General features: G+C 34.8%; 1 protein-coding gene across 1 annotated transcript; it reads left to right on the forward strand.

The window, feature by feature from the left end:
• The first annotated feature begins 2,926 nt into the window (after nucleotides 1–2,926).
• Nucleotides 2,927–10,967, forward strand: LOC129445016 (uncharacterized). Its single transcript, XM_055206085.2, has 2 exons — nucleotides 2,927–2,998; nucleotides 8,227–10,967. The coding sequence occupies exon 2, from the start codon at nucleotides 8,241–8,243 to the stop codon at nucleotides 8,910–8,912; it is 672 nt and encodes a 223-aa protein (XP_055062060.1). The 5' UTR covers nucleotides 2,927–2,998; nucleotides 8,227–8,240; the 3' UTR covers nucleotides 8,913–10,967.
• Nucleotides 10,968–11,002: the final 35 nt, after the last annotated feature.

An 11,002-nucleotide genomic window follows, 5' to 3' on the forward strand; every position in this document is an offset into this window, starting at 1 on the left:
AAAAATGATTAATTGAATTTAATCAATTTTTTTAAGGTAAGTGGTTGCAATCAATTTATTTAAGCTACATTTAAACAAAAATATTAGTAAAGTAAAATAAAATATAAAACTTTTGTTTAAATGTAGCTTAAATAAATTGATTGCAACCACTTACCTTAAAAAATTGATTAAATACAATGAATCATTTTTTTCAGCGTAGAGTCGAGCTAGGCGGGCATGGTTTCAGCAACCAGTCACCTCAGCCTCACCCACGTCCTGCCTCTTTACCCATTTTTGGATATCCGCGAGTGATGCGTGGTGACGAGCAAGATGGCAATGGCAACTTTTACTTTTAGCTTCAAAAACGATCTTCAGAAACATATGGGCAGTGGCGGAGTGGCCATCAGGAGCGTCGGGACATTTCCAGGTATCATTTTGTATAGTTACTCATTTAGGAAAATTATCCATGATTTGATGATTTTATTATTATTATGAAAATGTATTTTTTGCATGTTGATTACGATTTGTATTACCGTAGTTTTACTACAAATACAAAAGACCTTTTTTTTTTTACCACGGAGGGCCGGTGGTATACGAAATTTCCTGGTAGATTTTTTGGTCCCACTCCGCCCCTGCCTATGGGTGACGTCACGGACACTACGTCCATATTTTTTTACAGTCTATGGTTCTTTTTCACATTTTCTAGGTTAATAGAAGCACTGGGGACCCAATTATAGCACTTAAACATGGAAAAAGTCTGATTTTCACACTATTTAAAGAGAATTTCAAATGACTGAATATAACAGCAATATTTTTAATTCACTTATTCGTAAATGCAAATCATTTCGCCACCAAGCCCAATCGAAATACAAAACAAAGTGAATTACTAAAAGATGTATTTTGTCTTGCTTTCGGTTTGCTACTGCCAAAAATTTAACTTTTGAGCCACTTTATAACTTAAAAACCCTAACAATCATACAAGAGAAACATATTGCTTCAAACTGAAAACACAATAAAACCCACAGTGGTTTCCCGGACAGGGATTAGACCAAAAATTCTAAATGACCTAGGAAAATAAGTCTAGTTTTTAGACAAAAATATAAAATTTAACCGAATTAAAACAAGCAAAAAAAAAAAAAAATCTTGAATTAAGTGTTTATGAAAAAGTAAACTTATTTCAAGAATTTTTTTCTAATTCCAATGGCAGATTTTTTGGCTTGTTTTAAGCACTAATTTACTTAAAGTTGACAGTTTTTGTCTAAAAATTAGAATTATTTTCCTAGCTAATTTAGCTCATCAAGAAAATACATCTTAATTTAAGTATTTTTAGATATTTTTACTGAAAACAAGACAAAAAAATTTATGTAAGAAAGTCATTTTTTGCAGTGCAATTTCCGGTTTGTAGACAGCCTAAATGAACCACTGAGCCACTGCCACCCCAGTAAGGCAAGTTTGTTAAAACTAGTTATATTTCCTAATATAACTAAGACCTAGGTAATCTCTGTCCAGGAAACCGCCCCACAGTGTTAAATTAATACTGCTGTGAATTATATGAGCAGTGTTAGAGTTAATTGGATACTTAAGTGATTGAGTGGTGATTATTTGATTATTGAAGACCCCAGAAGAGAATCAGCATGCACACGCGCGCGCACACAGTAATGCTTCTCAACAAAACACATTCACACAAAGGGTGACACATGCTGGTCAAAACAGAAAATGCAATAAAACAGATACTAATATATAACATAAAACTTTTTAGTCAATGCTGACTAATTGCTAATTTTTCACTAATTGTATGATCATTTGTACGTATGATGTTTTCTTTATTTAACTACAGAGTTTATTTCTGATTGTGTGAAAATCAGAATTTGGCTTTTAGTGTGAATGTTGTGCTCCAAAACATAAAATAAAATTCAGGCACTTCAGTGAGTCTTCAACTTTTTCACACGATCCAGTATGTGCTTGAGTGCAAAGAAAGATATCTTATTATCATATTCACAGTTCACCTGCACATTTAGGTCTAAGTGATTAATGGTAAACAAACTTGGCTTGCTGTCCTCGAATGGAGCTTTGCACCAGAGCTCTGAACCTTCCGAGAGAGCGAACCTGAGGCTGGGGTTCATCCCCCTGCAACAGAAACTGCACAGAAGAAGAAAGAGAGCAGTAAAGGAGGAGATGGGAAAGAGAAGAGATGCCGGAAAAATTGCAACTGGATCCGGAGGCCTGAAGGCTGCCTTATATACATCTATAATGATGATTGACAGGCCTGAATGTTTAGGCTCCTCCTAAACATACGTTTAGAACCACATATAACTACATATAAAGTAATCATTTGATTAAAAAATTGAATTAATACCTACATTTATATTACCCTACTGAAAAATCCAGCTAAAACCAGCATAAGCTGGTAGCTGGTTTAAGCTGGTTTAAGGTGGTTTACGCTGGTCCTCCCAGTCTGACAAAGCTGGTCATGCTGGTGGGACAGCTGATATTCCAGCATGACCAGCTAGACCAGCTTAAAATGTGACCAAAACACACCTAGACCAGCTTGCAAAACCAGCTTCCTACACCAGCAAAACCAGCTAAAACCAAGCTGGGGACCAGCTAAAACCAGCTCACCAGCTTATGCTGGTCTTAGCTGGATTTTTCAGTAGGGTAGTAGGAGTATTAAACAGATTTAAAGTAGTAACTCATTACTTGAGTACATTTTTACTTTAAAGGCAATATTAAAGGCAACATTCTTTCAGGTGTAATGCAAGATTTCATCAGATTTATACAAACCAGAAGCCTTCCCATACTTTGAATTTGATTACATTTAAAATGGGAATGAAATGAATGTATTTTTTTTGTGAAATGAGGAAGCACCTCCCCACATGATACGCCATATTGAAAGTGAAAATAACTTTGTGGAATATAAAAGCTTTACAGGCAGTTGCTTCATCGCCAACAGCTCAAGGAAGCAACATCATCAGACATCTAAATCACGAGCAACACAGACAACGTCTCAGACTAAACCTAGGTGAGCAAAACCAACACCATAACCTTGCAGGTTTACTCTTTAGTTTGTAACTGGGATGCTGTTGTAGAGAAAAAAACTTTTCTAAAGAGTAGAACAAAGTTATATGTAAATCTATCCTTCAAATTGCATTATGTTGTGTGTAAATCTCTTTAGTAAAAATACACACGACAATGTAAAAGAGATTACCAGAAGAGCATAATGGTGACTACTACTAATTCTCAATAAGAGCTCTTGAAATTCAGAAACAAATGTAAACAGGTTTAAGTGAAGATGGTAATGGTGTTTGTAGAGTTGTTTAGTCCTCTTGTGGTGAGATCCTGAATAATTTAATGTAACTGTAATCTGTTATTTGAAGTTGGTCTATGTTATTTCAGCTGTAGGTACACCATTCTCTGCAAGTGCTTGAAAAATAGGTCATTCAAAATTTGGCTATTCTTATGATGTCATAAGGAGATCTTATTATAATAATATCGCCCCTTAATCTGTACTATCCAACCACGGCACAGCCATTTAGTGCAGAGAGAAAGAGAGAGAAAAAAATAATTCTCAGCACAATTGAGTTTTAATTGCAACAAACCACCATCATTGCGATCAGTGTATGAATTTCATCGGCTGATTTGCATTTTGAAGGACACACACAGAACAACACACTTTTGCTCACACCCACAAAGTGTCAACATGCTATAATAAATTATCCGTGGGGTGTTTTGTGCTAAAACTTCATAAATGTACTCTGGGGACACCAAATATTTATTTTACATCTTAATAAAGTCTTGTCAAATGGCCCCTTTAAGTGATTCTGCTTGTTCATCATACATTTTTAGACATCACTTCATTATCTCATTAACTAGTATCACAATACATCCATTGTATTTATTTTCCTACTATGGAAGTCAATGGTTAATACGCTGCGTGCTTAGCATCATTTATCAAAATATATTCTTTTGTGTTAATCATATTATATATTCCTACACTGTAAAAAATCAGTAGAAATTACAATGTTATTGCAGCTGGGTTGCCGGTAATATTTGCCGTGGATTTACATTTATGTGATTAACTGGCCAGAATTTGTTTAAAGTTAAATAAATTTTTAATATTAACAAGTATTTATCTTAACAGAATAAAACTATACAATAACAGCCTCATGCAAAGCATTCTGGGAACCAGAAGTTATCATCAACCTTTTTCTGTTTTTTTGCTTCAGATTTTGGTTACCATAATGTTTTGCTTGATACTGTTTTTTTAGTTTTACTCTATAAAGACAAAGACTTGTAAATGTTTAATGTTCATTTAACTTTGAACAAAATGTTGCCAGTTAAAAACATAAATTAAAATTTACGGTAAATTACCGGCAACCCAGCTGCAATTTCTACGGAATTTTTTTTACAGTGTATAGCAACAACATGAGAAAATGATGACAGAATTTTCATTTTTGGGTGAACTGTCCCTTTAAGACCCCATCTACAGGGGTATTTTTATGTTTGCCACTCCTTTGTAAAAAAAATCACACTATCCACACGAACGCGCAAAAACCCCGAAGTGTTGTCAAGAGCATGCCAAACCAACATATGGTTATATATCACTAACCATAATGCCATGTTGGCTAACATCACAGGCCAAAAACTCTTCACCCTAGTAGTTTTCATAAAAGTTGGTTTCAGTCCTACTGGGTTTGCATGTGGACAAAAGGCCAAACTTCATAGAAAAATAGTTTTGAAAATACCCCTAAATTTGGTCAGGGCCTGAGGAGCGTTCCTGTGACATTAGAGATTCTGTTGTGGGGTTAAATAGAATGCCAGAGAGATGACGTATTTTTGTAGGCCAAGCCCGGAAGTTAGCAGCACAATAGTTCCCTTGCTAAAAGGGGGCCATGTCACAAGTTGTGTTCCCAGAGTACACATGTCAAGTTTTAGATCAAAATACCATATAGATAATTTATTATAACATGTTAAAATTTACTTTTTTTAGGTGTGAGCAAGGATGTGGCATTTTGGGTGTGTCCTTTGGAATGCAAATGAACCGATGAAGTGCAAGCACTGATCACAATGATGATGGTTTGTAGCAAATTTTTGTTGTGTTTATGGTTTCATGTGTGTTACAGTACTGAACAATCTACAGGTTATTTTGTGCTTTAACACATCCTGAAGTTTGCCTTCTCCGAGTTTTTCAAAATAAAAGTAAATTGAGTTTAAGGGTGTTTTCACACCTAGTTCGTTTGAGCCCTCCAAACGCTCTCAGAGCAGTTCAGGGTGTATATGTGAACAAACCAAGTGATCTCAGACCCCCCTAAAAGGACCCAAAAGCGAACCGAACTCAGACCACGTCTGGAGGTGGTCTGAGTACGGTTCGCTTTTGGGTTCTTTTGGTTCGATTTCTTTTTGATATGTGAAATCAATGAGGTCCCGGTCCGTTTCGCGTGTGGTTTTGACATCGTATCAAAATAAACTCCTGCATAGAAAGCTTGGGTCTGAGTTCTTATGAAGTTGTGATGTAAACAAGAAAGGGTCTGAGATCACTTCAGTTCTGAAGAGGACTAAAAAAAGAACTGGGTCCTCTTTTGAGTTCACTATATTGTGAACACCAAAAGGACTGAGGTCACATTCAGCTAGTTCCTTTTCTGGTTCACTTTAAGTGAACTGGGTTTGGTTCTTTTAAAATAAACTATATGTGAAAACACGCTAAATGTAAGTTTGTTCCTGTTGGGATGAAAGTAACACTTGTTACTTTTGTCCAGCTGCTAATACTGTTGCATTATGTTGAAAATGTATATGATTAAATTTTTATAGTGTTCAAACTGTTGAAAAATGTTTTATTCTCAACAATTCAAGTTTGTACCGTTGGGTTGCTTTTAAGACGTTTCATGAAACTGAAATTTAAAATGAAAATGTAATTTTGTAATTTATTTCAAGGATAATTACAAAAAAATGTTTGCAGTTACATATTATCAAGGTCATAGTCATGTATATTTACCAAAAACAAGTGTAACACAAAAATCTATCTTGTTCTGTTGTGTCACTTTCATCCCAGCTGACAGGGTCAAAAGTGTTAACTAATTTCAGCTGTTTGTTTCTAATTAGTTATTCGGTAAAACAGGTGAATGGTTTCTATAATATGATATAATCTAAAACACGGGTGCCCAAGCTCAGTCCTGGAGGGCCGGTGTCCTGCAGAGTTTAGGTCCAACCTTGATCAAACACACCTGAAGCAGCTAACAAAGGTCTTGGAGCTAAACTCTGCTGCACACTGTTCCTCCAGGACTGAGTTTGGCCACCCCTTGATCTAAAATATTCATGTGTATCATAATTATGAAGGGTTATTATGCTTGTGTTTTAAAATCAATGTTTTTCTCTGAATTGCAAGATTCTAATATATAAAAATGTCTTGGAGTGATATCTTCTACCCTGGAAATCCTGAAAGAAGGGAGAAGCTTATCCGCAAAAGTCAACAGTTTTTAGACCTGATGGAAGACAACTTCACTGCCACCAATGATCTCGTTGAGCTTCTTAATGAGTACGTAGGATTGTCCCTCAAACCCGTCAGCCTGAATGAAAAAGCAACTCTCAAGGAGAACTGTGATGTATTAATTAAATGCATCCGTGAGATCCAAGCTGAGGTCCAAAAATTTGATAAGGAGCTGAAGGAGAAGCTGGATCCTGCTGTGTATGAGAAAGTGAAGAATGCTGATTTGGATTTGGATTTGCAGTTGAATATGCATGAGTATGCAAAAGTTGCAGAAGTGGTTATTGGAGTTGTTGGATGTGTAACTACTCGTGGGGTTGGTGGGTGTGTAACCGCTGTCGTAGTTTGTTGGCTAATTAAAAGAGAAACTGTTCTGGAAAACATATCATCCCAGTTTGGTATAATGGGATCAATGATCATTTCAGTCCTTGCGACTGGGGTGGTTTTCATGGGAATTAATATGATTGTTGGGGCCATTTTAGGCCGCATTGAACGTAAACAGCTTGAGAAAGCACTGAAAGAGTATGATGCGGTTTTGGATGACTTCAAACCACAATCTAAAAAATATCAGTATGCCATTGCCGAAGCCAGGATAAGAATTGACATAATGAAAGAAAAAGTAAATAGTGATCCTGATCCTATTCCTAATCCTAAACAATCCTAATTGTATCAGTCATTGTGTACATTAACATTAAGTGATTTAAGTTTACTGAATTAATTAACACCATGAAATAATTTAATTAATGTAAATGATTAAAAAAAAAATTAATTGTTGAAGAAAATTATGTTCCATGTTCAATGTGAGCTATCCTACACATTAACCAAACTGATATATTGCTTTTCTTATTGTTTATTTGTGTTGTTTTGCAAATACAAAATATATATTTTTTGTCAAAAGTATAAAGTGGAATTAAAGAATAACCAGTACTTATGATTACAACATGCTAAAATAAGATTTATGCATTTCTTTGTGCACGTAATAAAATTACTTGTGGTGTTTGTATTGTGTATCTTTGCATCTGACAAGGTCTCTAAGTTTGCTACCTTACATTTAAGAATAATCAAATTGCCCTTTTGAGTCATTTATAATCTGCTATTTACAATTTTGACTAGTAATAAGTTGCTTTAACTAATGAAAAAGTTTAGAAAAAAAGTTTAAATTGCTTTACTTGTTTTTAAAACCATTTTGTTGCCATGACTTTCTGATCACATTTTTATAATGTAAGCCAATAATCTGGTAAATAAAACTTTTATTTCTCAAAGTTTTAGATAAAGTATTGTCATTATTGTTCATTAAAGGAATAGATCACTCACAATTGAAACCATGATTTGCTCACCCACAATAAATGATGGCAAGCACACAGTTGACAGTACATTGACTTCTGTAGTAGGATAAATATGGACGTTAATAAGTGCCAACAAAAAATATATATAAATATTTTCTTTTGTTTTAACAGAATAAAGAAATTCATTTTTGGGTGAACACTTTTTAAAGGTTTTTATGTTATGATATACAATAATGTGTACAAGCACAGTCAGTGTTATATTTTGAATCTGGAATCTGTCACCATAAATTGTGAAAACTGCAATTCGCAAAAATAATAAAACTGCAATAATAAACCTTTTTGAAAGTGCAGAGCATTATGTTTGCTTTTGACAATACCAAAACCCAACGGACGGAAAGATCATAATGCGTTCTTAACTGAAAAAAGAGAGAATATTAAATAGCAAAAATATTAATAACTGTGTTATTTTCTTCCTTAATACAGGTCAAACCACCAGAATGTTGTCTTGGTTCTTTGGCAAGGAAGATGAGAGTAAAAAAGAAGACCTGATCAGATCTACCCAGTCCCTCCACCACTATGTACACAAATACTTTGAAGTCACTAACAGACTGTTGGAGATCCTCAATACTCAAATGAATCAAAACATCTCACCTGCAGTCTCAGCAAATGAAAGTGAAAGTATCGAGCAGAACTGTGTCAGGGTTAGACAGCTTATGTATCGAATCCTTGATGTCTGTGAGCAGGAGGACAGACATGTCCGGAAGAGCACTGAACCTGCTGTTTATGAAAAGATTGCCTATGTGGTTTCATTGAAGGAAAAAGCTGCAGTGATAAAGGAACTGCATGAGAACACCATGGGTCTCTTGGGGAATGTCTTATGTCCTCTAGTCACCGTTAAACTGACAAAAAGCGATCTGAGAAATGTAATGCCTCCAGTGGAAGAGCTTAAATCTCAGTCTGCATCAACATTTGTCCTGGGAGATCTCGTGCAGAGCAGTGAAAGAATCATTAAACTTCTGTGTGGACCACAGAACCAACAGAAGAGCCTTGATGAAGCCGTACAGTTAATGCATGACCTCCTCTCAATTCTGAAGCCGCCTTGTAACTCCTACAGTAACATTCTCTGTGACGTTGAAGTCTATGTGAACATCATATCTGAAAATATCTAGAGCAGAATTTAAAAAAACTTAAAGAGAGATAACTCAGAGATGATAGTGATGTTAAATAAAGCATACAGTAGCAGTTAAAAGGAAATGGAAGTTTATATTCTGTCAACCTTTTGCCATTATGGTGATCAGTGTTACATTTATTTTAGCTCTTTACTCTTGGGCTTTAATGTTTCTATTTTTTCTGACTCTTGTGGTAACGTGTTTACATGCTTTTACTTTGGTAAAGGAAACCAAAAGAAATAACATCAGGTGATTTGAGCAGTAAAGGGTCTAACTGTATCTCTTATATTCATTCATTTGCTTTTCCTAATGCATTACAGTGATCTTTCTAACATAACAGCATGTGATAAAGACAACAGTTCCAAACAAAAAAATTACCGTTTTTTTTGTGGTACTACTTTTTTATGCATACCACTTCTGTTTTAATCTTCCTTATTTCAAAATGTCAAATTCAGCATCTTCAGGTTTCACTAGAAAGCACTTTGTATGCTTTTCTAAACTCAGCATGCATAAGCACTCAGTTTCACTGTTTAAGTTCTTTCTGAGGTCATCCTCGAGTTTACTGACTCAGTGGTTCCCAAACCTTTTCAGCGTGCGGCCCCCCTTGTGTACAGTGCATTTTTTCGCGCCCCCCGAAAGAAAATTTATGATAAAACAGTTTTAAAATGTAATATTTTAATTAAACAAAACATATAAAATTATACCTAGTAGTGCTGTTGGTTAGTTGGCTTATTATTTTTTAGGTTTAATTACACAGAATTCATGATAAATGAAAGTATTTTATAAAATGGCATAAAACTGGGGCCCCCCTGGCACAATCTCGCGGCCCCCAGTTTGAAAACCACTGTACTGACTGATGTTTAAGCTTCAATTCTCGTTTCTTTTTTAGATACGAGTAGCTACACAATTCTCTTAAAATCTTTAGTGAGTATTGTAATTCACGTCACACGGTCATCCTACCACAGGTGTATAACTACAAAACGTTCCACTACCCAACCCAGGTAGCAAAGTGCAGTTATGATGGCCCAGTGGCATCTAGGCCAGGTGTGAGTAGAGGGATGTGTGTGGCCCAAATTTGGCCCAGGAATTATTAAAAGAAGGGCTATGACAAGTGGTGTAGTGCACTGTAAAAAAATGCAGCATTTTTGTCAAACCAACATATATTTTTATGCTACTTTAACTTAGAAAATGAAGTTAAACAATTTTAACTTATGTCAACAATGTACAGGTCAAAACTTAAAAGAGTCTGTTAATTGACTTGCAAAACCAAGTTGTTTTAACTTTTTTTTGTACAGTGTGGTGCCTGGAGAAGTTGGTTTACCTCTAATTTATGCCCCTACTTTTTTTTGACAATCAAATAAAAAGCCTCATGCTGCATGTTGGGTATCAGAGGTATCTGACCTTAAATTATTTACCCTAACCCTATATTTTGATTATTTGTCCGAATAAGGAAAACTGTAAGGAAAATTATTGTACTCTTGTTCGAGAAAATATTTTTTATATTTAAGTGTGCAATGACTTGAGAAAATAATCTGTTTTAATTCCGTTTATGAGCGCTAGGCGCCATCTAGTGGTAAGACTTGGCACTAGTTTAACAGTTATTTGAATTCTACTTCCATGTGCACTGACCAACTGACCAAATACTATTGTTATAATAATAACATTATATAACTTTATTGTATTCAGTTTCGTTAATTCCATGTTATAAACTTTAAGAGGCTGAATTGGGTAAAATGGTAACGACACCAAATTCATATGAACCGATCAACTGCAATATGCTGCAAATCTTTCAGAAAAACAATGTGGTTTTATAAGTTTATTACTATAAATAGCAATGGTATTGTTTTGAATTGTGATACTGTTTTTTTTTTTTTAATTGGACAATATATTGAGAATATTCGAGAATAACATAATTATTTATTTTAGAAAATACCATATACGTGAAGCAATTGTCATTTGTATCAAATATTAAATCATTTCCATGGATCTAAACGATTTCTATGATTCTTAAAATTAAAGCTCTAAAAACATAATTGATGTACAGAACTGCGTTTTCCATCATGTATTTCTACGGTTACACTGTATTGTAC

Source organism: Misgurnus anguillicaudatus, chromosome 3 (genome assembly GCF_027580225.2).
Source record: "Misgurnus anguillicaudatus chromosome 3, ASM2758022v2, whole genome shotgun sequence".
Taxonomy (NCBI): domain Eukaryota; kingdom Metazoa; phylum Chordata; class Actinopteri; order Cypriniformes; family Cobitidae; genus Misgurnus; species Misgurnus anguillicaudatus.